This window comes from Piliocolobus tephrosceles, chromosome 5, assembly GCF_002776525.5.
Source record: "Piliocolobus tephrosceles isolate RC106 chromosome 5, ASM277652v3, whole genome shotgun sequence".
Classification (NCBI taxonomy): Eukaryota; Metazoa; Chordata; class Mammalia; order Primates; family Cercopithecidae; genus Piliocolobus; species Piliocolobus tephrosceles.
Window position 1 is genome coordinate 37,246,890 of NC_045438.1, and position 18,775 is coordinate 37,265,664.

The window sequence follows — 18,775 nt, forward strand, 5'->3', positions numbered from 1 at the left end:
GTGAAAGTAACTATTAGGAAATAAGTCCACAGGTTGGCCAAAGAGGAAAGGACACATTTCAAGACAGGTGGTATTAAGTTTCCTATAATAATGACCACAGTAGCTATGATGTTTATGGTAGTACCAGGTACTAACCAAGTACCAAGGGCCTCACATGCATAAATTGTCCTCAAACAACCTTAAGAGGTAGGTTCTATTAACATCACCAAGCCTGTTTGTTAAATGAGGAAGTAGACTCAGAGAGATGAAGTTAACTGAGGTCACCCAGAGAGCAAGTGGCAGAGTTAGGGTTCATCCAAGCCGGTTGGCACTGGAGTCCTTAGTCCTAACCCAGGAGCTATGCTATGGTGCCTCTGCAGACATTCTGATATTATGGGCCCTATTAGAAAACAGTGAGAGGAAGTTAATCTAGAAAGAAAATGAAAGGATTATCCAAAGCATTTATAAAGATAACCAGAAACAAAATGGATAAGTAATTAAACAATCCTCTTCACCAGCCAAAACATTTTTTTTTTTTTTTGTTTTCATCACAGGTTGAACATAAAGGACTAAGAATAAAGAAGCTATGAAATTGTTTCACTGAAAGTAATAAAGGCACTATCGAACATAAATGACTATTTCCTATATTTACCAATAATCCCAGACTGCAGTTTCTGATGACAAAATGCCACCAGTAGTGTCATTATAGTTATAGTAGAAGTCCATATTCATAATTTGATGTCCTAGAATGACTTTTCTGTTTCATGAAAACTTAAGATATAAATGAAAAGTAAATTTAATTGTGGGAATAACCAATGCTCCATGTCACACAGTGATGATGAGGTAACTATGAATTTCTATCTTCCCAGTTAATCGTTTTCATGTAAGCTCTTCCCTCTCCTTGTACCTTCTCCCCAAAATTCAATCAACTCTCTCTCTCCATGGGATGTTAAGATCTGCACCTAATGCCTCATTCAGGAATGAAGCTGGCCCGTTGGGCACCAAACGGCTATCAGAATGTATCGATTTTATAAGCACCACAAATGAGGTTAGCGCAGTAAGGCCGAGTGGCAGTGAGGGGCAACAGAATACAGTTCTGATGAGCCATACCTAGCTCCTTCTGTATGTTGTCAGGGACTCCTGTAATAGTCTTTCTCCTTTTGACTTTCTTCGGTCGTCTTACCAGAGAGTCTGTGTAAATTAGAGACCGCCGAAGGCTGGCCTGGCGATCGAAATTCTCCCCTAATGTAGAGTAGTAGAACAAGCAAAGCAATGTTATTTTCAAGCAAGCTGACACCATGCACTTTATTCCAGAAGCTTGTTGTAAAATGATAAGAAGGTATTAATAATGTTAGCCAGTCATATGATGATGAATGCTGAAGGGCAAAAAAGGAAGGAAAGCACATTATCACGGTAAGGCTGTTTTCCAAGTTCTACCTTCCAAAGGAAGCACCTTGATCTCATTTTCAAATGAGCTGGAGTAGCAAATGCAAATTTAATAACACACTGGAAGAGTTATTCTGTGTTATTTAACAAAACAAAATTTTGGAAGTATTTCATATATATGCTCTGGTCACCAAAACCACTCTACATTAGCGTGTAGGTGGTGACGGAATGAGTATGTTTCATTCATATGGTCATCTTGCAGAGACCAACACTAATGTCTTGCTTTATGTGATGAAATAAGTAACTTAATAAAGATTTCTTGGATGAAAAGCTTTTTCTTCAATCAAGGAGGCTGACAATTTGGATAGACTGTGGTAATTGCTGTGGTGTGACACACAACTGTAGTGAAAAATGAAATGCCTTATCATGATAAAGTACTTTTACCACAATGAGACCCAGTAGCACTGCTGTTGTTAAAGGTGAACTGCTTCTATTTCATAATTACTTTTCAAAGTTGACCTTAATTCAGACATTTCAGGTGATTTTGCAGTCAAACCTGGAATGCCACATCATGGGACTTCTTTTTTTCCTTCTAGAGTATCGGTGTGTTTGATTAACACATCATGAGAAACCATACAATAATAAAGTATATAACAGCATCTCTTATTGATTGGTCTATTTTAAATTACCTGGCAGTTTAAAGTCTTACAGCACTGACCTTTTTGAATGGTTATTCTCCTCAAAAAGTTATTTTTAAATATACATATATATACACATACACATTACAAACTTCCATCATTTTATGCATAAAAGTATAAAAATGTTCACTCTTAGCATTACTGACACACATTCAATGTAGGTATGTTGTGGACAATGGAACTTCTCTTTTGGTAAGAAAAAAATGGGGAACCTTATTTAATGAAAAGAGAGAATAAAACATCTGAATGAATCAAAACACATTTCCCCTGCTGAGGAACAAACTTATGTAAATGCTTGCAAACTTACAAATGCTTACAACCTTGTCACTAATGGAGAAAAACAGAAATGACTGAGAGAAAACCCTTAAATACCAGAAGGTGCCAATGCTGCGAAAAACTGGGTCACTAAGTGCAATGGCATAAATGGTGCATGGGAGAGGCAAGTCACAATGCAGTGCTTCATTAATTCCCTGCAGCAGAAAAAACTTCCTTGTATCAAGACATTAAGAACAGACAAAACATTAACAGAAAGTTGCACTTAGGCCAGTGTGGTGGCCCATACCTATAATCCCAGCACGTTGGAGGGCTGAGGTGGGTGGATCACTTGAACTCAGGGGTTCAAGACCAGCCTAAGCAACATGGTGAAACCCCATCTCTACCAAAAATACAAAAAAGGTATCTGGGTGTGGTGGTATGTGCCTGTAGTCCCACCTACTCAGGAGGCTGAGGTGGGACGATCACTTGAGCCTGGGAGGCGGAGGTTGCAGTGAGCCGAGATTGCGCCACTGCATGCCAGCATGGGCGACAGAGTGAGACCTCCATCTCCAAAAAATAAAAATAAAAGAAAGTTGCATTTAGTCTCCAGTTTTGCTTCCTAGAGAAAAGATAAAATCACCCAAGCTCCAAAAAAATTAAGAAACAAACCATTTGAGGATGAACATCTAAGACACACATCATTGAAGGCACCAAATGCTTGATCTTGCATCATGACCTAACAAAAGTCTGTATCTTCTGCTGGATTATACATTTTTTGAGGGTACAGACTGTGACGCATGTACTTTAGCATGCCCCATGGCACTCAGCTAATGCCTGGCACAAAGCAGTTATTCAATAAATACCTGTTGAATTTAATCACTGCCTTTAATTGAAAAATGGCATTCATCAGTCATGGTTACTATTTAGAAATATATTTGAAAGTCTCTGGGCATACTCTGGCTCTGGAGGTTGCCCAATTAATGAATTGTTCATTGCTCAATTAAACTATGTTAAATTTAAAACAAAAAAAAAGAAATAAACTTGGATAGCTCAAACACCAGTACAAAGCCAGTTTGTAAAAATTCTTTACGTATGTTTATCCAATACACTTATCTTCCAGGTGGAAGAGTTGTTATCCCACATAGCAGATTATAGAACATATTTATATGTACATATTAATTTAAATATTTTTTCCTCTTCAAGTTTTAGAACATGCTGAGTGCCCACAAGACTATAACTAAAGGGATTAAATCAGTTTTCAAGCCAGCAGCTCATGGTGCTAACATTCTACCTCTATGCATGGTGGGCTGAACTCTGGATTTGAAATGATGTATTTATTGCCATTTTTTTTTTTTTTCCTGCTGAGCCTTACTAGGAAAATCAAACTAGAGGCTCAGTGCTCACCCCAACAAATGAGCACATGACAGTTCCCTAGAGGAATTTTTTTTTAATCTCAAATATCTTCTAGGACTTTAGAAATATATAATTTAAAGAGCAGGAAGCTGTATAACCTATGTCAATTCAACCACTAAAAGTAAAAATTTTAAATGTATTATTTCTTTATAACAGATGAGAAAAATAATTCTTTAAGAAATATGTGTGTATGTATATATGTGAACACACAGATGTAGCAATGGATCAATAAACACGTGATTAGGTATTATATTTACTTTTGGCATTTCTGCAAAATGTTAATCATTTGATTAAAAGTAAATTACATTTTGACATAACTCATATTGCTCTTTGTTCATTGTCATTCACCTTTCCTGTGTAGCATTTTAAAGGCCTCTCTTTAAACTCTAATTCATCTCTACTTAGTCATCAGACAGGACAGAATTAAAGCTCAGAGACATGACACTGTCTTCTGTTGTGACAATGTAATTCATTGGAAGTAATTCTTCATTCCTGAAACTCTACTCTATTTTAAATCTCTTAATCTCAAGATAATGCATTTCGCCTTAATTCCATTAAGGATTGTCATATTTCATTGCACAATCTTCTTATCTTATAATATTATTTCATAGGCACTTAATTATATATAATGTAATTATATTTCTGCTGCATTTAATCAATCAAATAGTGTGATTCATTTTCTTATGGAAAAAAGCAGCCATGTATTTCATTGACCAGTAAACATTATACTTTGTTCTAAAACATAGTTATACTTTTAAAAATAATCTTTAAAAAATATTATCTAGGTACATAAGAAGCATATTCAGAAAGATCAATAACATTGTTTGCTGAGAAAATGGCTTAAAATGCCCTGCTATTCTTTTAAGATTTAAGTAAAATAAATGTGGAAAAATATATACTGAACTGAAAATAATTCATGTACTTATTTATCAAATTTCTATGGAATTTAAAATATGAGTTATAAATGTAATTTCTAAATATCCGGTAAGGTTTTAAAAAAAATCTTCAGTGACTGTGAAGATGCTATTAGCCCCTTACAAGCTCACCAATGCCATGGCAAAATGCTTTCTAAAGCTCTCTAACAGCAGTAGCCTCAGAAGCACAGCAAGGATGCTATGGGTTTCCAGAGTAAATGTTCAGGAAAACTCATTCTTTTTGGTCACCTAGTTTTTTTCGTTAGCTTCTGGCCTTAAGGGCCCTGCTTTGTATGAAGTGATTATCAATGACCACTATTAGTCATCTATTTCCATCGAACATACAATTCAATTAATAGTTGAAGCTATTAACTCTTCACATGTCTATTTTCACTTTGTGCCCTCCCCAAACCATGAACCCATGCTCCTTGTGAGCTATGGAGGTGATAAAGCAGGAAAATTTTGATTCTTTTTTTTTTTTGAGGTGAAGTTTTATTCCTTTTTGCCCAGGTTGGAGTGCAATGGTGCAATCTCTTGGCTCACTGAAACCTCTGCCTCCTGGGTTCAAGCAATTCTCCTGCCTCAGACTCCAGAGTAGCTGGGATTACAGGCACATGCCACCATGCCCTGCTAATTTTGTATTTTTAGTAGAGACAGGGTTTCACCATGTTGGCCAGGCTGGTCTCGAACTCCTGAACTCAGGTGATCCGCCGACCTCAGCCTTCCAAAGTGCTGGGATTACAGGTGTGAGCCACCGTGCCCAACCGATTCTGCTATCTTTTTAGTAGCTCTCCTAAGTTCATGAAAGATCATCTTTGAATTAGATGTACCTTGTTGTCACCTTAATTGTCACAAATGATTACAGGCTGAGTATAATATTCCATAAGAACTTGAATTTCAGGTTTGGCAATTAATATTTGTAGTCTAGCTTAATACAACATTCTGAAAATTTTATATTCAGAAGAAATTTTGAATAAGTAACGTCTCTTTTTTTCTACTTTAGGAAATTTCTAGAAAATCTATCATTAGAAACATCACAAAATAATTATTTCTTTACTTCTGTAAATATTACTTAACCCTTTAGAAGGGAAATATATACTTTTTCTTCATACCTAGGACCACATTTACAAGATGTTTTTATATAACCAAAGGCTTACTAAAAAGCAATTTAATTAAAAGAGACACTCTTAAGATGAATGGCTGGACCACTGAGTTCTTTGACACCAGTGTTTGGCGACATAGTCTTCTGACCCAACAAGCAGTAGATATTTCATATGCACACATATATGTAGTTTTAATATTCCTTTCATTAAACAAAGAGCATGAAGTTGGACCACAGCTATTCACCTTTGATACAACAATGAAATGCTAACAGCGTATATCAAAAAGCTGTAGTCATTCTCCCAAGTACATTCTGAACCTGTCTGGCTAGCAAAGCGTACCAGTTATGTTAATAGGCACCACATCAGCCTGGACTGTTTGGGCTTGCTGTCGCATCTTCTCTTCTGGTGTTGGCAGTGGAAGCGACTTGGTCCAGTTCGTCTGAGTATTAAGGTCGGAGAAGTCACTTGAGGTTGGTGTTCTAGGTCTCCTGATGGAAATAAATCTTTCTTCTTCTGATGAAGAGAGAGAACACTGCAGAGAAAAAAGAAGCAGCAGCCACAGTGTATAAAGAGCTGGCAGAAACATTTTAAAATATATTTCTTATTTTTTAAAAAAATTAGATTGGTTTAAAAGAAGCCAAAATAACTGGTCGCTTTTAGGAACAGAGGCAATGGTTTGCTCAGCCTCTTGAGTCTGACCTGTAATACTCATGATTCACACCGGCCTTAGTCTGTAAACTGTGAGGACTGCAAAAGGTTCTGCTGACCCACAAAATCTTTGAAGTCCTTTCTGCTTTCCCTCTATCTACTGTGGTCAGAAAGTTCATGGAATGGCTGGCACGGTGGCTCATGCCTGTAATCCCAGCACTTTGGGAGGCAGAGGTGGGTGGATCACTTGAGATCAGGCATTCAAGAGCAGCTGGCCAATATGGTGAAACCCCGTCCCTATTAAAAATAAAAAAATTAGTCAGGGGTGGTGGGGAGCACCTGTAATCCCAGCTACTTGGGAGGTTGAGGCAGGAGGATCGCTTGAACCCAAGAGGCAGAGGTTTCAGTGAGCCAAGATCGTGCCACTGCACTTCAGCCTGGCCAACAGAGTGAGACTCTGTCTCAAAAAAAATTTTTAAAAAGAAAGAAGGAAAGAAAGCTCATGGGTTTAGTTTAATGTTAGAAGCCTGGAGAAAAACAACATGGCTGGGGCCATCAGTTTCCATTTTTATTAAAATTTAGTTTTGCTCAAAGTAATTTCTAGCCTCAATCTTATTTCCTTTAGGCTCTGACTTCAAGGACATTTCAAAAATGATAGAGCTGTTGTTGTTCAACTATTTGTGCTCTTGTGAAGCCATTTATATGGGAAAAAAATCAGTGTGAAATTGTTAAATTATAAGTTGACTAAAGCTCTGCTCTGAGCCATATCAAAATTCTATGAAAACATTTCTAGCATTGTCTGTTTTGATACAGATTAACATCCTCACTGAAGAGCCCTTCTTCAATACCTTTCTTTCCCATAACACCTTAAAAACTGTAATCAAGAAAGTTATGTTGGCAAGCATTTTATGACGGACTTCAACCTGGCTCCATGGCAGCTGGTTCTGTGACTAAGATGCTCCAAGAAGGCTGAATGAATGCAGGGTGCTTAGGAACACAACAAAAAAGGGTAATCGACTTTTGTGGGGGAAATAACAGCTTATAATATAAAATAAATGTGTAAGAACTGCTCTTTAAGTCTGAAGCATTGAAACGGAATTACCACTTATGAAAGTAAAGCTTTTAGAAAGAATTTTTCTGGAAAATAAAAAGTCAGTGAACCTTCCCAAAGGGAATACCTGTACAACCAGCACCCAGTTCAATTCACCTCCTACCTCAACCACATATCCCCAAACGAGGGTAACTGCTATCCCAGCTTCTAATACCACAGCTTGGTTTTGCCTATATTTGAACTTCCTGTAAAGGGAATCACACTGTCTGTTCTCTTTTGTGATCTATTTATTTCATTTAACATTATGTTTCATCTAACTTTACAAGGCATGTTTTAACCTTTCTGGATTTAATGCAAGTCTCTAAGAGGACACAGATGAGAAATATAAAGAAATGCATTGGTTAGAAATTTCAGGCCAGGCACGGTGGCTCATGCCTGTAATCCCAGCACCCTGGGAGGCCGAGGCGGGCGGATCACCTGAGGTCGGGAGTTCGAGACCAGCCTGACCAACATGGAGAAAACCTGTCTCTACTAAAAATACAAAATTAGCTGGACATGCTGGCGCATGCCTGTAATCCTAGCTACTGGGGAGGCTGAGGCAGAAGAACTGCTTGAACCCAAGAGGCAGAGGTTGCAGTGAGCCAAGATTGCACCATTGCACCCCAGCCTGGGAAATAAGAGCAAAATTCTGTCTCAAAAAAAAAAAAAAAAAAAAAAAAATTCAAACACAAGAACACTGTCATCACGGTTTACTGCAACTGCATTCATCTTGCTGCAAAAATCTGTATTTATTCTACAACCACTGGAGCTCTATAAATCTGAAAAAGACTATGTAAGAGCTAATGAAAATAGTTTGCTATAGGCGATAGGGCCCTAGACTAAGAATCCAAAGACTTGAGTCTGTTCCTAAACTTTGATGTTTCCTTTGCTGTAAAATGGGGCTATCCAGCCTACCTTTGTGCATCCACAGAGGTGCTCTTAATACCTAATAAGATGATAAATGCGAAAGTGTCTATGACTGTTAAATATCGTGGATATGGGCCAGGTGCAGTGGCTCATGCCTGGAACCCCAGCACTTTGGGAGGCTGAGGCGGGCAGATCACAAAGTCAGGAGATCAAGACCATCCTGGCCAACATGGTGAAACCCCGTCTCTACTAAAATTAAAAAAAAAAAAAAAAAAAAATCAGCTGGGAGTGGTGGTGTGCACCTGTAGTCTCAGCTACTCGGGAGGTTGAGGCAGGAGAATCACTTGAACTTGAGAGGCTGAGGCTGCGGTGAGCTGAGAATGTGCCACTGCACTCCAGCCTGGCAACAGAGCAAGACTTTGTCTCAAAAAAACAAAAAACAAAAAACAAAAAAACATGGATATGAAGGTGGTGCTGACATAAATATTACTTTAGAAAAGCAAAGTCATGAACTGACATATGCTCATTTTTTTTTCTTTTACCAAGAGGACTAACAATAATAAAGGTATGTGGAAAAGATAAATCATATAATTAGATATCTCAATACCTTTACTTGATGTTCTTAATACATAAAACACATAAAATGATCATCCATTTTCTACCTAAGGAAAATGTGAAATAATGTTTGTAATTAAATTGACAAATATACTCAATTTATAAACTGAGCATGTTGTTGGTGTCTTATAATACTAAATTGCACTATAACCATTGATACTTGATCTGATTCTGGTTAAAGGGGTCAAAACTCACACAGATCCTTAAAGACAATCAAAGGGGTTTTGAGTCAGCAGCAGCTAAGCCATACTGATGTAAATCAATTATTTCCAGCCTTTTTGCAGTTGTGACACTTGTTAAGTTTGATTTATAACACATATTCTCTACCCTTAAGATGCACACACACACACACTTAAAATTAATATCACTGAAGAATTTCATGGCAGTTTGTATAAAGGCCACATGTCTGAGTTTGAATCTCAAGCTAGTAAATTAGAGGATTACTCCAATTTCTTGTTACATACACATAAATATAATTTTTCAGGCAACCTTGAATTATAGTATAAAGCTTGAAGGCAATAAGAAGCAAATCCTAACCAGAAAGGTTTAAAGGAAAGAAAAATAAAGCTTTCAGGCTACAGCTCTCTATGCCCTATAGCAAGGGCTCCCTTTTCCACATGACGTCCACTGTGGGAGCAGGATGAAGCACTGTCTACCATTTGTAAGCATCTCAATGGTGCTCATCAGCCCCACTAACCTACTTTATCTAGTTGACTGATAGTGTCAGAATCAATAACTCTCATAATGAAACAGCACTTCCCCGTAGGGACAATCACCAGGGATCACTCCAGCATGACAACTGCCAAAGAGAGTCCATTTTGTAAAATGCTCCTTTCTCTTACAAGAAAATTTCCCAGCCAAGCAGGGCACAGATAGAGTTACACGCAAATGTGACTGTTAGGTCTCACACTCTACTAAAGGACAGTAAAACACCAGGATGGATGACTTCCAGGATGATATGACTCTCATGCCTCCCAGTGTGTATAAACACAGCAGGGGCACAGAAACACCTCCCTCATTTCAATAGCAGAACACAACATGATTAGCCCGTTAAGATGGACATAGTAATACCGGATTATTACACTGGCCTCTTAACTATCTCCATTTTTCTGCCCTTATTAACTATCCTCCCCTGCTCCTCCCCTTCTAATTGTCTACCCTCAACACGGCAGGCAAAGGGATCGTTTTAGAAATATAAGTCAGATCATGTTGCTCTTCTGTTCAAACCCTCCAAAGTCCTTACTATGACCTCCAAGACCCTACATGATCTACCAGCTGGCCACTGTTATCTCCCTCACTGCATTTCCTACTGTTCTTTCCCATATTAATGCTACTCCAGCCACGCCATTCTCCATGCTGTACCTTCCACCTTCCATGCACACTCCTGCCTCAGGGCCTTTGCACTTGCTGTTCCCATGGCCTGAAATGCTCCTCTCATAGACATCCACACAGGTAGCCCCTTCTTTTTCTTTAGGTCCCCTTAAGAGTCCTCTTTTATTGAGGTCTTACCTGTTCATCCTATTCAATTTCGACCTCTTTCTAATATTTTGTATCCCCTTTCCCGTCTCTCTTTTTTCTCTTTAGTACACACAACTAGTACACATATATTTTATTTATGTATCTTGACTCTCCAACAAGAATATAAGTTCCATGAAGCTTCGAATCAGAATTGCATAGAAGGTTATTTCAGAATTTGAGCTTCAGAAGGCCCACCATTTAGTAACTGATGGCTATATGCCTTGCCTTTGGTGGGGGCTTTATAGAACTTATCTCATTTAATCTTCACGGTGTTTGCCTTAATAATAAGGAAGTGGAGACTCAAAGGAGTAAAGTAACTTGACTTTTGGAAAGTTCACAAGTGGGCAGTTGAGATTAGAAACCAGAACTGACCCCAAAGTCTCTCCTGTGAAACAGTGTAAAATAACAATGTGGCAATATTTACAATAAATTACTAGGTCTTCTGATCTCAAAATAAAATCTCCCTTTATAGCTGTAAATAAGAACAAAACCTTTTGGAACTCTATACAAGTAAAAAAAAAAAAAACAAAAACAAAAACAAAAAACAAAAAACAAAACAGTGTGTATCAGCATCCTGGCACTGTCATTTACTAGCTGTATGTTTTGATCAACTCAATCTCCCCATACAGAGAACAGAATGACCCAAGTAGCATTCAAATGCTTCATGTTAATGAAATCCCTCAATATAGGGTGACTTTTTTAAAAACTGAGTTTTAAATTGCCTTGCTCTCAGAACTTAAATGCAGTTTTGGGATCTGTCAGTTGGTCAATAATGTTCACCAATACCCCATATCCTGGTCCTGGACGGAATGGAGAGTCACAAATGAAACATAAGCCAGATTCCTTGTGTCAAATTGCTTCATTCAGAAAGGGAGAGAAACAGGCAACACCGACAGTTACTCTGTAGTTTCTGGATGCTGGAAGACCTGCATTTTAGAGACTTCTAGATTCTACTCAGAAATCAGACAAGCTCCCACCAGATGGATAGTGTGGGCCCTGAAGTAGGGCCTCTTTCCCATGTATTCTCATATGAAATATGCTCTCTTTCTCAGAACAGCGAACTGATCCAAAAGTGGGATTAACTAAGAAACACAGATTAGTTCAGTCTTTTTTGTTTTGATTTGTTAGTAAAAGTTAGAAAATTGAATTACAGCCAGAGCTAAACTTAGTATTCATTTAGAATTATTACATGAAAATAGAGAACAGATGAAACTATATAGAACATATCAACTATATAGAACTATATAGTTGGTATCTTTAAGAAGACAGCAACATACATTCCAGTCCTTTTTGGAAGACACTTAGTCTTTGATGCTCTTCCTCCCAGAATTAAACCTCTTGTGTTGACTCTTGGTTTTCAAGATCCTTAATAGTTTCATAGGGTGCCAAAACGTCTGTAGCCTTTTTTGGCTATATGCTTCTTTTGTCTTTAGTAGATTTAGACACAAGAGACCCTCACTTATTTCTGTTCTCTGTGTATTCCTTTTTTTTTTTTTCCTCCTGGCACCGACAAAAACAGAAAAAGTGGGGGGTAGTGGAAATGATGCATGTAGAAGCACAGTTCATGGTTCATTCAGCAACTCCATGATGGCCAACAGGTGACTTCCACATCCATATTATCAAGTAACTTTAATTGTTCATTCTTTTTCCTTTTGAGATGAAGTTTTACTCTGTCGCCCAGGCTAGAGTACAGTGTAGTGGCGCGATCTTGGCTCACTGCAACCTCCGCATCCCAGGTTCAAGCAATTCTCCTGCCTCAGCCTCCCAAGTAGCTGGGATTACAGGCACATGTCACCATGCCTGGCTAATTTTTGTATTTGTAGTAGAGATGGGGTTTTGCCACATTGGCCAGGCTGGTCTCGAACTCTTGGCCTCAGGTGATCTGCCTGCCTCAGCCTCCAAAGTTTTGGGATTACAGGTGTGAGCCACCGTGCCCAGCCTAATTGTTCATTCTTTCATATGCATTATATTACTCCCTTTACCTCAAATCAAATTGCTTTATCAAGAGCTCTAAACTCTCTTTTGTTATTGCTGTTTTCAAGATGAGGTCTTGCCCTCTTGCCCAGGCTACAGTGCAGCAGAGCGATTATAGCTCATGGCAGCCTCAGATTCCCAGGCTCAAGCAATCCTCCTACCTCAGCTTCCCAAGTAGCTGGGACTATGGATGTGCACCAGCATGCCTAGCTAATTTATTTATTTTTCATTTATTTTTATTGCATTATTATTTTTTTGAGACAGGGTCTCACGCTGTCACCCAGGCTAGAGTGCAGTGGCACAATCACAACTCACTGCAGACTCAAACTCCTGGGTTCAAGCCATCCTCCCACCTCAGCCTCCCAAGTAACTAGGATGAGGGGCACAAGCCACCATGCCCGGCTAACTTTTGAAAACTTTCTGTAGAGACAGGGTCCCGCTATGTTGCCCAGGCTGGTCTTGAACTCCTAGGCTCAAGCCATTCTTCTGCCTCAGCCTCCAAAGTGCTGAAATTACAGGCTCGAGCCACTGCACCAGGCCCTAAGAGCTCTAAACTTTATTATCACACAGTGAATTAAAATATTTTGGATCTTAACTATCCCATATTAAGCGATCCTTTCCTCAAAGAAAATACTTAATTAGAAAATATATGTTTAAACCGATATAGTAAATTGTTTGTAATCATAGTTTAGTATAACAAATATTTACTATGGCCGGGCGCGGTGGCTCAAGCCTGTAATCCCAGCACTTTGGGAGGCCGAGACGGGCGGATCACGAGGTCAGGAGATCGAGACCATCCTGGCTAACACGGTGAAACCCCGTCTCTACTAAAAATACAAAAACTAGCTGGGCGAGGTGGTGGGCGCCTGTAGTCTCAGCTACTTGGGAGACTGAGGCAGGAGAATAGCGTAAACTCGGGAGGCGGAGCTTGCAGTGAGCTGAGATCCGGCCACTGCACTCCAGCCTAGGCGACAGAGCGAGACTCCGTCTCAAAAAAAAAAAAAAAAAAAAAATTTACTATAACAAATTATTTAGTATAATAAACTACAATACATTATGTTATGTATTACAATCACATAACATAATGAATATTCAAGAACTCACTACTCAACCCATGACCTAAAATATTACTAATAACCTGCATCTCCCTCCATGCCCCTATCCCATCTCCCTACTTCCCCAGTGGTGATCACTAGCCTGAAGTTTGCGTTCCTAATTATTCCTTGTTATATGTGTGCATATGTGTGTGTATATGTGTGTGCATAAATTTGCTTTGACTTTTACAAAAATAGTATTATTCTCTTTGTATTTTTCTTACCATTATCTTTCTAAGACACATCCATGTAGTTGTGTGAAACTATAATTCATTCATTTCACTGGGGTATACATTCCACTCCAGTACTAATTCATTCACTTTTATAATTGATAGACAATTGGGTTGTAAAAGATGCTCTTCGTATTATTTTAGCAATGCAAAATTCCCCATAAGAGAATGATTAGGAAGAAAGGGCTGTGGGAAAGGCTCTACTCCCCATACACTCATTACTGGGTGAAAAACATGAGCTCTGGAGTCGTAAGTCTAGGTTTAAATCCTGGTTTTGCTTTTAGGGGTAATAGATGTATTCACTATCTTGATTATGGTAATGGTCTCCTGTGTGTACACATGTCAAAATTTATTAAGCTGTATACTTTAAATATGCATAGGCTTAAATGTGTATAGATTATTTTATGTAACTTATACTTTAATAAAGGTGTTTTAACAAAGAAAGATCTTGTTTCAGTATTGAAAAGCTATGTGATCTTAGGCAAGTGATCTAATCTCTCCAAGATACAGTTTTCTCATCCATGGTATGGGCATAATCAAAGCTACCTTGCATGGTTGCAATAAATACTGAATATATTCACATACAGCACTGAGCACAGTCCCTGGCGCCTGAGACTTTCCATGTACCAGGTGCTTGGCATCATACTGGAAACACAGAGATCGACAAGATAGGGATGCTGTCCACTAATCTAGAAGAGAAGGCAGGTATGAATAGACCCTGATTACAGAGTAGAAACAGCAAGAGAAACTGGAATGGGTCAGTGGAGACACTCTTGCTGGTTTGCAGGCAAAAAGGCCCGGGAATGACCGACCCCGATTTTCTCATTCTTGCCTGCAATGGCATAGAATAAGAAGGTGCCATAACTGCAGTGCAGTGAGCATCGACTCATTTGTGTTTCTACAGTGTCCTGAAATTACTCGCAGAGACCCAGTAACACATGATTGCATACGGAGTAATCACTTCTCGACTGTAAGCTACTCTAGGCCAAGAACGGGATCCATATACTGAGACCAAGTAGCTCTTAAAAACATTTTTTGGAAAAAAAAAAATTGAGTGACACATACCAGACAAGTCAAAAAGGAGTAACAGATAACAAAATCGGGCATAATGAGGAGGAATTGGGGTAATTGAGTAATCTTGCCCTTTTGCTTAACCAGCATGGTGCAATGAAAAGAAATGAGCTCCAAGGAGCCCCGCCTTCACATGCTCCCTGCAAGGAGCCACCTTCGCATGCTCCCTGCAAGGAGCTCCCGCCTTCGCATGCCTCCTGGTGCTTTCGAGCTATGTGATCTTGAGAAAGCCATTTCATATTTCTGAGTCTCCATTTCCAGATTAAAATAATAGTAATAGGTATTAAAATAATCTGTTTCATGGGCTGCTTGTGGAAAATAAGATCTAATTTGTGAAAAAGTTCTATATCCTAACGTGTACTGTGATGAACAAGCTAGCAATAGCATAAACAATGGTAGCTCCACACATAGATAACCTGTAAAGCCATGACAATCAGACATTTGTCAGATGCTCTCTCAAATTTATTGCCTTGGGCAGGAAATTCTATGTGGGTGGAATAAAAGATGATTGGGAGAGTGGCCACATTTTTATAAAAACAGACATTGTCTATTGAATTATTTTCTTTGAAGCGAGGTTTGAAATACCAATCAGCTTAATAACACTTATCATCATTTGAGCATCTACTATGTGCCAGGCACTGTACTAAGGGTTTCACAACATTAATTTACTTCAACCTCTCCAAGGTAGGTAGAGTAACTATGTAATTTTATCAAACCCAGAACACCTCCGAGAGTGAAAGGGGGTGCAATTAATAATTACACAGAAAACAGCTGTAAACCAGGGCTGTCCTAAGCAAACCAGAACATGTGGTTTATATCTCTTTACAGTTGAGCAAACTGAACCTCACAGACAAAAGCAACTTATCCAAGGCCACTGAGGTCTGACAGGTGGAAAAGCTGCCCCAAACCTATGCTCTCAAGCATCATGTTAAACAAGCCTCCTGTCTTTACAGGTATGGCAGCAAGGTTACTGCCTTTTCTTCAAAGTCTTCCTTTGATTTAAACATTTCTTGTCAACAAAGGCTAAAACAGAAACTGACATGACAGTTCAAAGAACAACAGGAAATAGGGAAATTTCGAGTTCTATCATTACTATTAAAGCCAACTGTTTACTGCCAAAAATGTAGATCTAATACATCTCTTTAGGGGTGAATTTTACACAAGAGATTGCATAACTCATGATTGATATCCTTTCTGCTAAGACAAAGGGGACTCTGTGAATGTTTCCAGATTCAGTGAACACACCATCAAATACAACTTCCAATAATGGCAGGGGGAAATTTCCTATCGACTCACAGTATTTTGGCACTGATAACTGACCTCCCTTCAAATGCAAGAACCTCTTTGGCAGTACTTGGCATATGCTGAAAACTGAAATGAGAAAAAAAGTCAAAAATAGCATACAAAGCAATGGCATACGCTTTCATTTCAGAGTTGAATGAAAAGGTATTTTCTCGAATTTCTTTCTTTCCTTTTTTTTTTTTTTTTTTTTTTTTTTGGAGACGGAGTCTCATTCACTTAGCTGCCCAGGCTGGAGTGCAGTGGTGCGATCTCAGCTCACTGCAACCTCCACCTCCCAGATTCAAGCAATTCTCCTGCCTCAGCCTGAGTAGCTGGGACTACAGGTGCATGCCACCATGCCTGGCTAATTTTTATATTTTCAGTAGAGACAGGGTTTCACCATGTTGGCTAGGCAAGTCTGGAACTCCTGACTTCAAGTGATTCGCCCGCTTCAGCCTCCCAAAGTGCTGGGATTACAGGCATGCACCACCACGCCTGGCTTATTTTCTGGAATTTCTTTCTTTCTCTTTTTTTTTTTTTTTTTTTGAGACAGAGTCTCACTCTTTCACCCAGGCTGGAGTGCGGTGGCACGATCTCAGCTTACTGAAAGCTCCACCTCCCAGGTTCAAGCGATTCTCCTGCCTCGGCCTCCCCAGTAGCTGGGATTATAGGAGCCCACCACCACACCTGGCTAACTTTTTGTATTTTTAGTAGAGACAGGGTTTCACCATGTTAGCCAGGATAGTCTCCATCTCCTGACCTCCTGATCCGCCCGCCTTGGCCTCCCAAAGAGCTGGGATTACAGGCGTGAGCCGCCGTACCCGGCCTATTTTCTGGAATTTTTAAATTGCTTTGCCAACGGCATTTTTTTCAATGCATCATGTTTATGTTTAGATGATATGCATAACATATACAATTGGAAATACAGTTTTCTTCTTGCTACACTATATTCCCACTTTGAACATCAAAGATACGTGTGGATCTTATTAGCAAAACATCTTTCTTCACAACACAACACATAGAGTCCTACTTGGTATTTCACATTAGGATAATGAGGACAATTATTCTAGAACAATTAGCCAGAGTAAATAACCAGAATAGACGTCCTCTAGGTTCTCTTTTCTAATTTATATGTCCTTAACCTTTGCCTTATTACCAACTCATCGTAAGCACATAATGGATTTTTAATATTTGTTGAATGCAAATTAGATGATTTTTGTAAGAAATACTTCTTTTAATGTTGATAATTTGTTAACTCATGCATCCCTTCTTCTATATAGTCACTGCTCTTTGTACCATACCCCTCCCCTCAAAACCTACTAGGAAATATAAAAGAAAAGGTTTTCCAGATCGAATTTCCCCTCCAAATTGACTTCTACACACTCTATATTTAAAATGATCCCCTTTGGGAGGCCGAGGTGGGCGGATCACGAGGTCAGGAGCTCAAGACCAGCCTGGTCAACATAGTGAAACCCCATTTCTACTAAAAATACAAAAATTAGCTGGGTGTGGTGGCACGCACCTGTGGTCCCAGCTACTAGGGAGGCCGAGGCAGGAGAATCTTTTGAACCCAGGAGGCAGAGGTTGTGGTGAGTCAAGATTGTGCCACTGTACTCCAGACTAAGCAACAGAGTGACACCTCAACTCAAAAAAAAAAAACAAAAAACAAAAAACAAAAAAAACCCAACTGTTAGGGTGATGTTAAGAACATGAACCATGGTTAGGAGTCTTAGTCTTAACATGGAAGAACATACTGCTGACTTGGAGCCCCTTTCAACAGTTACTGGATTCCCACCTGATTTCAAATGACAGCTTGATGATCTATTAAATCCCATGAAGATTTAGGTCTATTTCTAACTTCTGTACTGTTTTTAATATTCTGTTATACTGGTTTGTACATTTGGCTGCCACAACAGAGGAATCCCTAACTCTATGTTCTCATACCTGGTCAAGGCGGTTCTTCCTTACTGCTCTTTTGTTTTACAGCTTTCCTAGCTACAAACTTTAGATTCAGCTCCCTTAGTCCTCTCTCTTCTTCTTTAACCCCTCAAAGTAGCCTCAGATCAAGACAAAACAGAACAGCTTATAATCCCAGCACTTTGGGAGGCCAAGGTAGGCAGATCACTTGAGGTCAGGGGTTGAAGACCAGCCTGGCCAAAATGGTGAAACCCTGTCTCTACTAAAAGTACAAAAATTAGGCTGGGTGTGGTGGCTCATGCTTGTAATCCCAGCACTTTGGAAGGCCAAGCTAGGTGGATCACTTGAGGTCAGGGGTTCAAGACTAGCCTGGCCAAAATGGTGAAATCCCATCTCTACTAAAAGTACAAAAATTAGGTTGGGTGTGGTGGCTCATGCCTGTAATCCCAGCACTTGGGGAGACTGAGGAGGGCGGATCACGAGGTCAGGAGATCGAGACCATCCTGACCAAATGGTGAAACCCCGTCTCTACTAACAATGCAAAAATTAGCTGGGCGTGGTGGCAGGCACCTGTAGTACCAGCTACTCGGGAGGCTGAGGTAGGAGAATCGCTTGAACCTGGGAGGTAGAGGTTGCAGTGAGCCAAGTTCACACCACTGCACTCCAGCCTGGGCAACAGAGTGAGACTCTGTCTCAAAAAAAAAAAAAAAAAAAAAAAAAAA

The 18,775-nt window shown here is 39.3% G+C and overlaps 1 protein-coding gene across 2 annotated transcripts in view; it reads right to left on the minus strand.

Annotated features, from left to right (window-relative positions):
- NHSL1 (NHS like 1) overlaps positions 1–18,775 on the minus strand; it is a 152,766-nt gene that overhangs the window by 19,787 nt on the left and 114,204 nt on the right. The window contains exons 4-5 of one of the 2 annotated variants that reach the window (XM_023190993.3): positions 6,088–6,280; positions 1,090–1,221 (exon numbers count right to left, since the gene is read on the minus strand). In XM_023190993.3, coding sequence (XP_023046761.2) covers positions 1,090–1,221; positions 6,088–6,280 — 325 coding nt within the window. The remainder of the gene's footprint in view (positions 1–1,089; positions 1,222–6,087; positions 6,281–18,775) is intronic. The other variant, XM_023190992.3, reaches the window with a different exon arrangement.